This window comes from Neolamprologus multifasciatus, chromosome 17 (genome assembly GCF_963576455.1).
Source record: "Neolamprologus multifasciatus chromosome 17, fNeoMul1.2, whole genome shotgun sequence".
In the NCBI taxonomy this organism is placed as follows: Eukaryota; Metazoa; Chordata; class Actinopteri; order Cichliformes; family Cichlidae; genus Neolamprologus; species Neolamprologus multifasciatus.
The window spans coordinates 27,060,659-27,077,103 of NC_140455.1; the positions used below are offsets into that span (position 1 = coordinate 27,060,659).

At 41.3% G+C, this 16,445-nt stretch overlaps 1 protein-coding gene across 2 annotated transcripts in view; it reads right to left on the bottom strand.

Moving 5' to 3' along the window:
• iqsec3a (IQ motif and Sec7 domain ArfGEF 3a) overlaps positions 1-14,185 on the bottom strand; it is a 129,998-nt gene extending 115,813 nt beyond the window's left edge. Inside the window, exon 1 of one of the 2 annotated variants that reach the window (XM_085139087.1) lies at positions 13,307-14,185. In XM_085139087.1, the coding sequence (XP_084995213.1) occupies positions 13,307-13,908 (602 nt within the window). In that variant the 5' untranslated portion in view covers positions 13,909-14,185. The remainder of the gene's footprint in view (positions 1-13,306) is intronic. The other variant, XM_085139088.1, reaches the window with a different exon arrangement.
• Between the last annotated feature and the right edge of the window lie 2,260 nt (positions 14,186-16,445).

The window sequence follows — 16,445 nt, forward strand, 5'->3', positions numbered from 1 at the left end:
AGCATGAGAGAGCTCTGCCCCTTTCGATGAACAGGAGTGAACCACTTTCCAGAGTGCATGCTTGTCAAAGAGAGCTCCATCTCAGCGAAGATTGACACTGAGCTGGATTTATGTCATCTGGAGATGTTTTATGTGAGAAATGTTGTTCTTTAGCCAAATTTCATGCCACACTAAAACAGACCTATGCAGGTTTTAATGCCAGATAACACTCAGGCTTGTAACCGCAAACCAGAAACTAGTTCATCTTAGAGCAAAATGGACCTGAATCAGCTGCTTCTTAGGCTTGAAAGCAAACACTGAAGTTCTAAAAGTAGCATATGCGAAAATGAAGACAAATTAATGGGGTGAACAAATGTGCACGTGCAAGTGTGAATAATGTAGTCTCACAATTGTAAAGTCTCTGAGTGCCACGTGTATCTTGATTATGTCACCGTGAACTTATCGCTGCCTCAAATGCCCGCATGTGTGTCTTAGAATCACCTAAGTGCCTCAAATTGGACATCTCTTACATCTCATCTTGACAAAGCTTAATCTTCCTACAGAATGCAGTAAGAGTTATATCTCATTAACTACGGTGCAAAGTCTTGAGCTACCCCTCATTTCTTCATATTTTTGCTTCTAAGGAGCCCTTTTTTAAAGTGGTCTTGAGCAATAGTTCTCCAGGCTTCTTGAAGGACATTTCAAAGCTCTTCTTGGGGTTTTGGCAGTTTTTGATCCATTCTCTGTCAAGATGATCCCACGCTGCTTCAATAATATTGAGGTCCAGGCTCTGGGGAGGCCAACCCATGACTCATACTGTAGTATTCTATTGTGTGCTTTTCAATCCACGTATGCTTTAACAGTACTGACCTTGTGTTTGAGATCAAGACTAAACTGAAAAATTAAGCCACTGCCATTCACACAGATGTTGTCCTTCTTACCTGATTTTCTCTGTACTAAATGATGACAATTTGAACCAAAAATGTCAAATTTGGATTCATCACTCCATAAGAACCTGGCACTGGTTTTCAACCCTGGTCTTGTGTAATGTGTAATCTTTTGTAATCTCTTGTAAGCTTTTCCTAATAATGAGGGTCCACATGCATCTATCAGGTCCTGTGTCAGCTCTTTGCTGTTTTTTTTTTCTATTTCTTTTTAGTTAGATACTTTTTTTTAGACCGACCCCTCCTGGTTTTGTTTTTTGACTTGGCCAGTTCCCTTGTATTTCAGAGGAATTACTTTACACCATGCTGAGTTTTGGGGGTATAGCAATGCTATTTTATGCCCATCAAACACGTTTACATGTGATATTTTTGTAAATTGAAGTAAACTAAGAAAATTAGAACAGATTATGTGTTTTTGTGACTGGCTGCGACTAACACAATGACCTAAAATTTAGGTCATTGGAAGGAAGAAATCCAGAAACAAGCAATGGATCGAAGAAATTACAAGAAAGCTTGCCTAAGAGAGTTCAGGCTGTGCAAAAAAAATAAAAATAAAGGTGGTCATGCCAAATATTGGCAGTAAAGGCTGTTAGAATTATACTAACATAGTTCCTGCTTCCTTATATACTACATTTCCATAGGCTTGCACAAGTTTCAGCTCCACCTATTTCTCATTTTTGCATTTTATTTGGTTGACTCCTTTTACAGCAAATCATAAATCGGATTTTCAAAATCAATTTTAATATTATAGACACAACTGATTTTGCTAGCCTGAACTCTTTTGTCAGCCTGAATAAATGAAAAAAATGAGTGATTCTCAGGCGCAATGCTATATATGACAGAAAGACTTTTTTTTTTGTTTGCACACAAATTACATTCACTCTGTCTCCTATGAAAGCAGCATTTTTTACTTATTTTTTTTAAATTTATTTCCATTGTCGTCCATCTGACCTCCAGCTGGTGCCTCCATTATCGAGCCGTTTTAGCAGCTCATATCGAGCATCAAGCTGCACCGTATTGCTGCGGGGCCATCTGCTGAAGACTTGGCAGCGGGTCAGATTTTACAGATATTTTCCACACTTCACGCTGATGCTATCAAAGTGACATGGCTGTCATATCTGCAGATTTAATGCTGATGAGGAAAATGCCATGTAACAGATCAGCAGCAGTAGCTTTATATTTTCTGAGGATGTATCTTAACTTATTTTCATTCAGACAGCATTTGTGCTTTGGGATTTTTGCATAATTTGTACATTGTGTTTGTACGGTGAGGAAAATGAAGGCGCGGAAGCTCGGGTCTCACATATATGACTCATGCAGCATCCGTGTCCTGATTACCTCATTAGCTCGTTTTTAGGATTTGCTCCAAGTCGAAGCATCCAAAGACAACATCGTCTCCTCCCTATGGGACTGTGTACCTGATGATGTAATACAGAGCGTCAAAGGGTTGACAGACAGGCGTTGATGATGTAACCATAGTGCAGGGGAAGGACAGAGTGCTTTTATGGTCATCCAAATGTGCGCACAGGCTATGGTGGCAGCAAAATATCACAGATCACAGCCGATACAAGCCACAAACTTTTCTGCAGCTATAAATTCTAAAAGCTTCATAAGTGAAAAGTCAAATCAATCAGGTGAAAAAATTGCACCCACAGCTGCAATGAATAATGCAAATGAGTGAATATGTGATTAAGTTATTACCTGAATGAAAGTATTTCCTGTATATTTTTTCTACTACACAGCACAATAAATCATGGTTGAGGCTTGGTGGGGCCGCTGAGAAGACCAGGAAAGGCGATTGGACATGCAGTGCCTGTTCCGATCAACTCCAGAGTGCCTCGCAGGCTTAGGTGGACGGCTTTGAACATTACTCTGGCTCGTAAAGTTAACCATACCTGACATTTCCTTAGGCTAGCGTGTGCTTGTCCACAAGTGTGTGTGTGCGTGTAGCTGTGCGAGTATCTAATGCTGTACGGAGATTATGTTGGATAGAGAGCAACGGCCGATAAACGAACTGCAGTAATGTTCAGATTACACAAAGTTTAAAAGGCAGGAAATGCATATGTTGCATACTTCATGTTATGAAGTTAAAATAAAAAATGTATAGCCCCTGTAAACATTTTCCTTTACTGCATATTTCTTATTATCTGTGTGCATCATCCTTTATCAATCTATATATCTATCTATATTTCTCACATGGCTTCTTTTTTTTGCTTTTACTGTTTCTTCCTTTCCCTTTTTTGCTAAACTCCTCGTCTCATTTTTCTATTCCGTGCCTCCTTGTCTCGGGTAACCTCCATCCTCCCGCTGTGACACGGACATCAATCCCACACGCCATCTTGAAGGATGTCTCAATTCTGGAAATGCATCTAGAGGAGAGAGGACTGAGGGCAGAGGAGGCTTGCTGGGTGAGCTATGATTGAAGATGCACAGGTTTATCCTTCGCAAAATCATTTTTGCCCTCAACATATTAAAGAAGCGTAACACAATAAACACTGTAGTAGCAGAAGTGCATCGTATATATCTTTAGTTCTTTAACTTAATCTCACTACTGGACTCAAAAAAATGACACAAAATTAAATATTTTGTTCAAACTGTTCACCTCCAACACAACCCCATAATTTAACTGCTGGCCTACGCTCGTGCGGACACACACGCTGATGCAGACGAGTGCACATGGTGCTAAACAATCACAATTGTCTGTCGAGGGATTTTCTCTGCTAAGCTTTCGGGAGGTGAAATCTCTGTGACAGATGGGAGGACCTTTTTCCACAACTGCTTTTACTTTCAAAGAACATTTTCAGGAGCTCACTGACCACTCGCAGACATGCCACAGCGCTGTCTGCCCTTGAGGAATTCCAACATCTTAGCATGAAGGGCAAACACTAGAGCAGCACAGGTTTAAATGAAGCATAACGTTGAAGACATTTAGCCCTGTCAGGCTCAAATTAAGTTTTTGTTGCTAATGCACAAAAGAATACCTGCAGTGGTACTTCTGAGTTAAAAAAAAAAACTCATAAAATATGTATGTGGGGTAATCAGGTTGGTAGCTTTTAACTGTTGCAAATCTGCAACGCCTGCCTTGAGAGGGTTAGAAGTGTTACGCTACGGTCAACAGATTTTTAAAACACCGCATATGTTAGCAGCTGTTAACTGACGCCTAAAAGCACATTTTAAGTTGAACGATAACACAGATTGCCATGGATTTTAAGGAGATTTTCTTTTAAAAGCAAGGCACGAGGCATGTATTAGTGCTACTCTAATGACATCTGCACATCACTTATTTTCTTAGCTCCACAATAAAAAAAATGTTTTAAATCATACTATTGGTAGACAGCTGCTAAAGAGGCCAGCTCTTTGAAATATTATTGGATTGTAGATTTTGTTAATGTACCATTAACGTAATAAAAGTTATCGCAGTGATGAGAAAGCACAGATTTCAGAAGCAACTGATATTGATGCAAGCTTTGGTTACTTCGTGACGTTATCTGTTTACAATATGCGACGGGACTGAGTGACACCAGATGATAACACCGATGGCATTTCCATTTGCAAACACAACTCTGAAATATGTAGATTGCATACTAATGGCGCGCATGCACTCCGCTGATTGCTCATTAGGCCTGCTGTTCATTTGCATGGAGAAGAAATGAAACGCATCCATCAGATGTGTGAATAATTTACCTCCAACCATGAAGGCGGCAACTTGCTGCGCAGCTAGTGTAACATGACAAACTACAAAAACATGTCAAAATCCTGGGCAGAGCCACATTGTGGGTGTGCAATATTTACTAATGGAATGAAATGTCATATGAGGCATCTGGATGCGTCAAGGACGAGAACAGCACGTCTGTCTTTCAGCGAGTCGGCGTGTTGCCTGGGAAACAGTTGGAAGCCATGTTCAGGAAAAAAAAGAACAAGAAAAAGAACGGCTGAGCCAAAGTTTTTCATTTTGATTGATTAGGGAGCACGCAGATAGAGGACAATGAAAGGAAACTGTTTTGCACTTCAGCCTTGAGGAAAGTGGGACAACATTTGGGCTCCTCAGCCCTATGGGGCTTCTCAGTATGTGTTATGCAATTGTTTTGCCCCTGTTTTATTTTTTAATCTGTCCAATTATTTAGCCTGTCTGTCATTCTGGTGGGGGTGGGGGGGTGGGGGGTGTACACTGTTGTACTACGTGCCACATTATCACCTCTCTCACTGTAGCTTGAAACACCTGGCATCACCTGGAACGCAGTCAAAAACACCATTAATTAAACCTGACATATACAGTTACTGAACGGATCAAGTTTTTAGCTTGTACTGAAAAAAGGGTTTCAGATTTTTCCGTGTGTAAAATAAATAAATGAATACATTCCTGCAAAAAAATCCAGGAAAACCTGTACAGTATCATATTGTTTTTGTGGTATAATACGTTTTTTTTTTTCTTTTTCAGAAAAGTCACACTTGAGTATCTCTTTTGCTTGAGTCCACATCAAACTCATCTGTGCACGATCATTTTTCATCCATTCCCAGAGTCAATGTAATGATACGAACTGGGCACCACCAGGATGACAGTTATGTACTGGAGAGTGCAAAGACTCATCCTACTAAATGTTTAACATCACACTGCAGTTTAGTTTTACAATATTTATATTGAGCAAATACATAACAAAGGTCATCTGAACTCTACTTTAAAAGTAGTGCATAAGTAATATTGGTCACAGTTATTGTTGTGAAAAGGAACATTTTCACAGGACTCTATGCAGGTCTGTTAACAGGCATAACAGTCAACATGCTAACTGAGGTCTGTAGAGTCAGAGATGTAGCTCTTGGGGGGGGGTTTCTCTCATTTTTTTCTCTTTACAGTCCTGCAAAAAACTAAGCGCACCCCATAAAATTCAATAAGTTGTAGAACCAACTTTAGTTGCAGTACCTTCAAGTAATCATTTTTCTGCATGAATTTTTCAGTCTCTCATATCAAAATGTTGTGGAGGAATTTTTGCCCCTTACTTCAGTTCATCGAGATTTGTGGGCTTTCATTTTAGCATTTCAGATTTAGATCTGGACTTTTACTGGGTCATTGCAGCACCTTTTTTAGACATTCTGTTGTAAATTTGCTAGTGTGTTTGTTGTGTTCATTGTCCTGTTGCAGGGCAACAGCTTGTCCCAAACTGGGTTTTGACTTAGTGAAAGGCGCAAAATCTCCTTGCTTACAGTTGGTTTGAGGTGTTTATGCTGAATTACTGTAGCACAGTGCATTATTGTGAAATATCTTCATGTTGGTCTCATCTGTAAAAGGACATTGCTCCAGAAGTCTCTTGGTTTTTTTTGCAATTTCTTTGACCATTGCACGGCCCACCATGGGACATCCACTTCTTGGTGTGCTGCTAACGTGCATCACAATCCTCCAAACCAGCAAACTGCCAAAACTTCTGCTCTCATAGAGGTGCTCACATTTGCTCAACGACAATCAGCTACATTCGATTAAGGGTGTACTTAGTACACTTAGTACTCAAAAGAACTACATAGAGTCCTGCACTAACTGTGTTAATAAATTATTGTCAGTGGGTAGTGTGTCACCATAACAAAGACCCCTTTACCAATTAAGAAAAGATAAGAAACCTAATGCACTAATAAGAACATACGGTTAAGACCCTGTTCACCAGGAAAGGTATAGAGGAAAGTATTTTTCACATGTTATATTTATATTCATGGCACTTTAATGTAATGTTGATGGAAATCACAGACAGAGTAGGGACACTAAATCAATAGTATGATGGCAACCAAAATATTAATGTAATGTAATAGTTTTACGGTAATAAACCATTTGACACTGGCAAATGCAGCTGCCAGTAGTTTGTTTTCATTTAAGTACTGAATTTGTTACAGAGAAAAATTGAACTGAATCTCTTTTAAAGGTGAATGTTTTCAGTCAATTATGCGAGCACAACAGAACTGATCAATTTCCCTGTGCTTCTCATCACACTTGTGAAGAGAACTGCCCATTCCATTAACTGTAATTTTATTTTATACCATTTGCAGAGTCTGAGCAGTGCTGTCCTATTTATTTGCACTCAGTACAATATAATTCAATTTAAATTCAGCCACAGTTACAACTAAATTGGATCAAACCAGCACTGCAGACCAACAGTCCAGTGTCCAGTGGGGCAAATCCTAAAGAAGTTACACTCTGGATTACTACACATATCCACACACTGAAATAAATGTAAAGGCTTTGATATGTATCCCATATATCTCAGAAAACAGCAATTTTTATGTAATTTTCTTACACCCTAACACAAAAACAGTCACAATCCTAAATACATATGCACACACGAGCGCACACGGTTGGATTACAGACAGCTGGGACAGTCTTTCGACCCGCTCAACTTGTGCATGAAAACAGCTAATATTCTACCAGTGAGTCAGGAATCACCCCGCAGCTACATCCTCAGAGAAATGAAGCAATTTAAAAGCACTACGCACCAAATGTGATATTCATGATTTGGATTCCAGCAGCAGCAGTCACCCTGTCATAACCGAACAGACATGATTCCCATACAGAGAGGTGAGGGGGAAGTAGAGTAAAGAGCTCCAGTAATGGTACAAAGGAAAATGGCAAGAGAAAGGGGGCTGAGAGAGAGAGAGAGAGAGTGAGAGCAAGAAATAGAAAGGACCATTTACCTCCTAAAATCCATCATCCACCCATCTACTTCTCTTGGAATCACTCCCACTGTTGTTTTCCAATACACAAACATGCTTAGAAGCGGTATTACTTTTCTGTCAGGCTCCAGAGACAGGAAATGGTTGTTCTTGAATCATAAATATATATTTTGCCATTTACCACCACTGGCTTTGAACTAGTCACATCAGTTTTTGTGCCAAGGTTTTTGGCCTAGAAACTTGGGCAATCACAGAAGTGCAGAAGTGGAGCTACAATGAATATAGGTTGTATCACTCACAGAAGTTGAAGTTGAAGTTACGTGACTTCACTGAACCATTTTAAGCAATCTTAAAATCTTATTTATTTATTTATTTATTTATTTATTTATTTATTGCACTACAAAATTAATTTTCTTGTCATTTTAATCTTCAGGGTATGTTTTTAATCACCTACTGGGTAAAGAATCCATAACTAAATTTGTATAAGCTGCTGAAGTGAAAACTGGATGCATGCAATAAGAGCAAGCAAGCACTCAAACATCCTGAACACATTTTGCTCCAGCTCTGTCCTGATAGAAAAAATAAACCAGCACTGACTGAAGTGGTAAGTTGAGATGCAAAGGTATCCGACATTTATTATGCCTAAAAGAAGATTTGCTGCTAATGTAGTGTTTTTCTAGTCTTCTTGACCACTCCAAACACTCTTTCACTGCAAGCTACATTCACAGACACACTTCCTAAAGACCCTTTGGCAAGCAGGCTGATTGAACTCCCAACTTTCCAAATAAGGGATGACCTGCTCAGCCTCCTGTGACACAATCACCCAAGAAGCATTCAGCATTCATCAATTTAAACGCTCAATGTCACATATCTTTAGCAGTCTCTTTGGCTCTTAACCTTGTGTTGGTTGTACAGTGCTCCTGTAAAGTCATGATGAAGAATATTATTTGGAGAAAAGGCAGACAATAAATTTTGATAAAAGCAAAAGTCTAGCCTTAAAATAGAGATTTAATAGGATCAAGGCTAGCGGGCCTTTAAAGTGATGGTTTAGGTGTTAGAGCATGAACTGTCAAGCTCCAGGCTCATTGATCTGAGAGCATCAGAACAAGGAGCCGACGCGGCATCCAGCAGGAACACGGCGGGGTTACTGTAATATATACTAAAATGTATTTGTGAGTGTATGTGTGTTCACTGAAATCCCGATCTAGAAGAGTTATGTCAACACCCCCCCCACACACACACACACACACACACACGCACACACACACACACACGATTTTTCTGAAGGAGACGATCACAGGCAGGAAATGGCATGTGAAATGTCATACATTCTGCTCTCCAGTTGGTGCAGGCCCGGTAGGAGGGAAAATGAGGGCACGGTGGGTGCAGAGGGAGTTGCAATGTGGAAAAACATGCGGGCTGCCATGTGGCATGTCAGGGTTTTATCTGCATTAGTGAGCGTTTTGTGTGTAAAGGCGAGAGGCCTATTATATCTGTGAGAGTGTGTGGGAGGTACAAAAAACGGTAGAGAAGCACCTGGAGCTAAGTGAGAACTCAGGGATTTCCACCTCAGTCGCCCCTATGAACACAAACGCACCACCTCGCCTACTCTTAATGTCACTCTCCTCGATTCCCTCCTGAACATACGTTTTAACACACACACACACACACACATACACACACATACTTGGCAACCCCTATACAGAGCAGGCAGGGTGAACTGAAGGCTCCAGTCCAGTCAGGAGATGGTTTAAGTCACATGTGTCAAACTCCAGGCCTCGAGGGCCGGTGTCCTGCAGGTTTTAGATGTGTCCTTGATCCAACACAGCTGATTTAAATGGCTAAATGACCTCCTCAACATGTCTTGAAGTTCTGCAGAGGCCTGGTAATGAGCTAATCATTTTATTCAGGTGTGTTGACCCAGGGTGAGATCTAAAACCTGCAGGACACCGGCCCTCGAGGCCTGGAGTCCGACACCCCTGGTTTAAGTGGTGGAGAGCCTGATGGTTTGAGAACTGGTCTGAATACTGATTCAGACTGCAGAGGTGGTTCCTGAAGCATAAGCTGCTGATTAAGGGGGAAATGGGAAGTGGGGAGGGGAATGATGATATGAAGGCATGTGGAGAAGAGGAAATTTAAGAGAGGAAGTTTGAATGAAGGGTGGGAAAAGACAAGCAGACGGACAGCTGAGAATGGAAAACAAGTAATGAGGAAGGAGTCAAAGATTGGGAGAATATGAACAATGGAAGCCGAGAAAGTTGGAGGAAAAAGGGTGACGAGGAAAGAGGTGTAGCCTGGATTGCTGCGTTTAGATCACACAGGCCCTTTATGAATCTGCCTCAGACTGAGTAACACAATTGCAACACTTCAGACTGTCTGTCTGAGAAGTTCCTAGAAACAACTTTTCAGCCAAGTTTGACGCTCAAAGCTGAAAACAGCCTCGATTCGCAGTGCTAAAATAAAGAAGGAGGCGAGAAATGCATGATGGGAGCAAGCGAGCATTTAATTTTTAATTTAGAGCTTTGCAAATGGATTTTCTGCTGTCTTTTAATCAAACAAAAACACCTAGTTGAGCTGGGAAAATGGCGGCTAAGCTGGAAATCCATTACATCTCAATAGTCAGGAATTATATGTTTAATTCTGCAGTTAATGCAAGAACCTCTTGATGCTATTTGGGTTATTTTTCCTGAGATTTCTATGCATCTGTTTTGTGCAACTGTGCAAAATACGTGCATGTAAATATAGTACAAAAATTTATTTCAAAAGACATACTGAGATACCGTGAAAATCCCTCCACATCAGCCCGTTTGACTGCTAATTTCAGCTTGTTTCTTTGGGAACCATACCTAAATGTATGCTTTTATAAATAAAACATGTTCATTGTTTTCACTGATCAATAGGCATGTGAACTTTGGGGAAATATATTTATTTGCTTTCTTTCCGAGAGTTAGATAAGATCAATACCACGCTCATAATGTAAAGCTACTGCAAGCAGTGGGGCAAATCTGAGTTAGCAGTATCACTGAAAACAGCAGAAAACAGACACTCTAGTGATGTCAGGAAGAAAGCCTGTACCCTGTTCTTTTGCTTAAGGGTGTGGCGGGCTTCCCTCATCATTTATTTTCCACAGACTTCTCAGGAGAAGCCACTTGTTACACAACACTTGCTGTGTGATAGGAATAATCAGAAGTCACTGGCCAGCAAATGGAATAGATAAATATACAGGCACATTTACATGCACGGCTTATTAGGATGCTCGCAATGTGTCCCTGTCACCCTCCCATTACTCGAAATGTATCTATTCTCCTGCAGCAGTGACAGCGCAACGACTCACAGTCTTGACTGACCGGGATCAATGCTCTAAGTGGAAATTACGATGCTGCTTCACGTCTCGCGCATTTTATGTATCACCGCTTTTACATTAACGATGGGATATCGTACCATACGCTCTTTTGAATTCTGTCCATCTCATCATCTCTCTGTCTTGTTGTTCATCACCCTAGTGGAACTGTCAGGGGGCATGGTTACTGAATCAACAATTGAACCTACTTACTGAATCACATGCATTGTGTACAGTTCATACTGTGTGAGTTGGTGTGTGTGTGTGTGTGTGTGTGTGTGTGTGTGTGTGTGTGTGTGTGTGTGCATGTGTGTGTACCATTCCTGCCCTGCACTCTTTAGAAATTACGACTTAATGGCATGATGAATCAATCTGGATTAACAAAAACAATGCAAATGCAGCCAAGTGGAGCAGATGGGGCTCAGTGCAGTGCGCTGTTTCTGTAACTGTGCGGATCTGGAAGAGTCAGTTCATGTGACCTTGATTGCAGGAGGCAAACAACATCAGCAGCACGGACACCTCTGAAGCAACTCCAGCGCTTTTAAATGCGAAAGGTTTGCAGGTTTTGTTGTTTTACAACACTGAATCAAAGGGGATTTTTGTAATGCCGATCAGAATATGCCATGTGAGCCCTGCAGAACCTGTGAGATCGAATGTATGCTGTAAATGACAAAAAGGTACTGGGAAAAAATGATGCAGTTGCACTACACCTGCAATTTTGTGGGGGGTTTGTTATCCAGCGAGAAGGTGACACAGAGGAGAAACTTTAAGATGCACAGAAATGGCATAAAAACAGTTGAAATGGTCAAACTAGTAATCTATTCATATAGATGCATACTAACACTCATCAGTCTTCTCTGTACATTTTAACTAAAGCTGCATAAAAGGATGTCACAGACAATACGTATTTATTATACCTTTATCCATCATTTGTATTGATTAATTGATATAAGATATGTAAATATTTGATCCTTATTGACCTTTTACTGCCGTCCAAAATTTCAGCTAATGCAGACAGTGTTTTCATTTAATGTATTTGTTGGTGAAAAGCGGCTGCAGAGCCAATGCTTGTTATAAGCTAGTTATAAGCAATTTACTGTCAAGTAAGACAAAGACAAGTAGTAAATAATCAGTGTGTATAGAAATAGCTGCTGATGATTTACATTTTGGTTTATATGTTTTATTTGCGGTAAAGATGCCCATAATTGCAAAACTTCTATAAAAAGCAGAAAATTCAGCTTCAATCTGACGTGGCTGTTAGGCGATTTATAAACAGCCCTAACATGTCTTTCTATCTTTGCTTTTATTCCTGCCGGATTGCTCCTCTTGTGTGTTTCCGTTTCTGTCTTAATGAGGAATATGCTGTTTTTACCCACAGCCTGCACTATCAAAGTTCCATGTAGGTGTGTTCCAAGCAAAATTGCTGACATTTCGTCTCAGAGTCAGTGATGTGCCTTTAGGAGTTGCTTGATGTTTTAAGATGGGTGTTTACGATGTCACCAGGCACTCCTGGCACCTGTGAAACTGCTACCTCAGCCGTGCCTAAAAACAGATGCATTTTAACAGATGCATTCCACAGTCAGAATGTGGAAACACGAGGGGGCACAAAAAAAACAGAGCGCTGTAACCTCATCTCAAAGAGAACAGCATGTAAATTGCATAAATGAACCACATTTCAGTTCTACTCTCCCGAAAAAGAAAAAAAACGTCCTTTCCACTGTTTGGTCGTGCAAAGGTGGTCACGTTCTACCTTGGTGCAAAATTAACCCAAGTTAAAATGCCAGTCTCGGTCCTTGAAATCAATATCCATTAAGTATTCATTTGATCTAATGGGACCGTGACTGAGAGTGAACAATGTGAAAATACAGAAGGAGCATGAATGAGAAAATTAGGCCTCAGCTTGAAAGCGGGATGCTAAGTAAATCAAAGTGAAATCACATGGAGTCCAGCACTGAGCTCATACAGACACTGTGGTCTGTTATAGTGTGCGTGCACTGACTTGACACGATGGCTACTTAGGAAGGGACATTTATATATGCTATATTTAGCCTGGAAAAACTGCAATAAAATAGGTAACATCACAGTAATGTAATATGTAGAACAAATTACTCAGGTCACTGAATCTGATATTCATGAGAGGCAAGAAAGTCTGCAGATCTGGGGAAGTAATGTCACCTGTTTGACACAGAGCAGTTTCTGTCATTTTAATTAAAGGTCATTTGGGAAAAGGCACATGGCTACACTTGCATCAGGTAAAGGCGCTAAAAACAGAAGATGATTGGCTCTGATCCCAATATTTTCATTATTATCATTATCATCATCATTATTATTAATGTTACTTTTTCGTTGAAAGGGAACTTTTTTATGCAGTGCATGCAGCACGAAAGCTACTTACTCCGCTTTCCTGGCCAGACCCACTGAACGGCAGAGAGTGGTTGGAGTCTGCGGAACAAGCGACTTGCAGCAGGGGCTCCTCTTATCCTCCTCGGCGGAGTCGGGGCTGGCTTGGCTCGCTTTGGGCGACTGCGGCGAGGTGGGAACGAGCTGCAGCTGCTGTGGGTGGTGGGAAGACGGTGCAGGAGGAGTCGGGTGCTGCTGCTGCTGCTGCTGCTGAGGCTGGGCCGACAGACCGGTAATCTGCTGATGCTGATGCTGCTGGGGTGGTGGTGGCTGCTGCTGATGCGCCTGCTGGCCGAGATGAGCCGCAGCTTTGTTGCTCCCCGGGTGTTGGTGAAGGTGGGCCGGCGCCTGGGGACTGGCGCTGCGGTGAGTCGGGTGGTGGTGGTGGTGGTGATGGTGGTGCTGAGAAGGCTGCTGGACGTAGTGATGGGGGTCCCGCAACTGTCGGTTCTCTCCGATCAGGTCCTCCACCTTCCGCTCGAGTTCGTCGATGCGCTGGCGCTGTGTTTGGATCAGGCTTTGCTGGTTCTGGACGATAGTGGTGAGCTCCTTCAGATAAAGAACGGCTTTCATTGGATTATCCAGCAGGCTCTCCATTACTGACTGTAGCTGTGGCAACGCGCCCGGCTATGTTGACTTCTCCTTTAGCTGGTTCTGGAGCGGTGATCGGTCGATGGGGCCTCTGAACAGTGCGTAACCGAGATGCTGTGGCGGCAGTCTGACGCCTCTACGCTCTGGTGAGGTTGAGTCTCTCTCTCGCTCTCTCCCTGTCTATCTCCCCACCCCCCTCTCTCTTTCTCTCTCTCAGTACTTTGCAAGGAAACCAGAAATGGTGCTGATGCAAGGGGGGATCAGCATCACCGGAGTCCGGAGGCGGGGCCGTAGTGGACCAGTGATGTCAACACGCAGGGCAAATAATCTAGCAGCTTTCACGTTAAACGTGAAAGCTGCTGCCCGAGCCACAGGCAACAGTCCAGTCTGTTTTTTTCTTGTTTGTTTTGTTTTTGTCTTGTTTCTTTCTCCCTTATTCTGTGTTTTCTACTCTCTCCTCACGTTTTCCTCCCTTTCTTTTCTTTTCTTTTCTCTTCTCTTCTTTTCTCTTTCTCCTCAATGCCAACCAGCTGTTACAAATGGCTACACCTCCCTGAAAAGGGAGTTTTTCCTCCGTACTTTCACAAAGTGTTTGCTCTAAGGGAGAAATTGCTTGGTTATTGGGGTTTTCTCCAGAAATAGGGTCTTACCTTGCAGTATAAAGTGCCTTTATATTATATATAAGCAAAACTGAACTGAATTGAAATAATACTGAACGTTAAGACAACCATTCACAATCACGCCCACACCTGACATCTGTTTCATAATGACATACATGTCTTTGGGCTGTAGGAGAACAGCAGAGCACCCAGAGAAGAAAAAAAAACCAAGCAGGCACGGAGGGAAAATGCAAACTCCACACAGAAAGGCCCCAGCCAACCAGAAGGTTTGAACCCAGAACCTTCTTGCTAGAAAATAACAATGGTAAACACTGCGCAATTATGCTACCCAGAAATTAAACATAGATCTTCAATTTAAACCAATTAGTGTATTCCATTTCAGCTCTATTTTGAAAATTGAGCCTTTTCTTTCCATGAGAGATTGCAAAATTGTTACTTATGCCCTTGTTTCCTCTCGCTTGGACAACTGCAATTCACTTTATGCTGTTCTCAGTCAGTCCGCTCTGTCCCCTCTCTAACTTGTCTGAAATGCTGCTGCTGGGTTCCTCACAGGCACCTGAAAAAGAGATTATATTACACCTGTTTTACCTTCTCCCCACTGGAGCTTTAGAAACAGTTTCAAGATCTTCCTGTTTGTCTACAAAGCCCTTCGTGGTATCATTTCTTCCTCCATCTCTGATCTTTGAAATCAGGTAATATTTCATCATAATAAAAGCTGGGAGTTGCTGGATGTTTCGACGTCAGCATTTGAATTAGATGCAATTCCCTGCTCACCATATGAATGTGTGATGTGATTAGTATCGCTCATGGTGATCTTTTTGTCACACAGCAGTCTTTGTGTTTTAGATGGTGGCTTTTGTTTGGGGGGGGGGGGGTGTTCCTCTGCTGGGTTGCAAAAGAAAGGCACAGTGGAGGATGTAATAGCTTCCTCCACATGCTCCTTACTTAGCAGCACAGTGATGATTTGATAAAATATTCATGTTCACCACGTTTTTGTTTTTATGCAAACAAATCTGAAGGTTTGTGCTGTGTAGATGGCAATGACACCCCCCCCCCCCCCCCAACACGAATTGGATCAGGAGCCGTAGGCTGATTTCATTCTCTGCAAACTTGTGGAGGTGATTCCTGGCACACATTAAAATGCATCTCACTGACAGTGTCTTTGGGCGGTATTCAGGAGGTGCATTTAATCATTGCATTTTCATTCACTGAAAATGTGTAGGCAAACTTACTGAAAAGTTTTTTATGGCCTAATTAGTTTTTTTCTAGGACAAAACATTTGTCAAAATCTCAATTGTTTGCTAATCGAATACAGACGGTTCTTTATTAATCAGTTGAAGGTTTTATAATTCACCTCATTATTGACACCTATTCCTCTGCTGGAAGTCTTGCAGTGCCCCCTTCCACACTCAGCAGCTCTGTGATGTGATGTACTTTATTGAACTTGATAAGATCAGCTATTCTCTCCAAGGCAAATCCCAAAAGTTCTTGGTTAAGTGGCAGCTCTTCCTGACCTAATTTAGTTCATTATAACCCCCATCTCATGACAGGGACCCTGTTCTAACTCTAACCCTGATCTTTTGTCCATCCTGTATTTATTGACCCTTTTTTAAACGTTATTTATTTATTTATTCATCAATTTTTTTCTTTCTTTTTAATTTGTCTCTGTGCAGTTGTTGTTGTTGTTGGGTTTTTTTTGCTTTCTTTATTAGACTTATACTATATTAAAGAGAAGATTTAATATGCTCTATTAAAGGTTCTTTTATTTCTTGGTTTGTGAGAAAGACTTTTTGCTATGTCAAACCATGTCTCGTCTTTTGTTCCCTCAATAAATATGTTGAAGAAAACAAAAGAAACTCAATTGTTTATTCATTAATCACTTTTTATACACTATATTGCCCAAAGTGTTCACTCGTCTGCCTT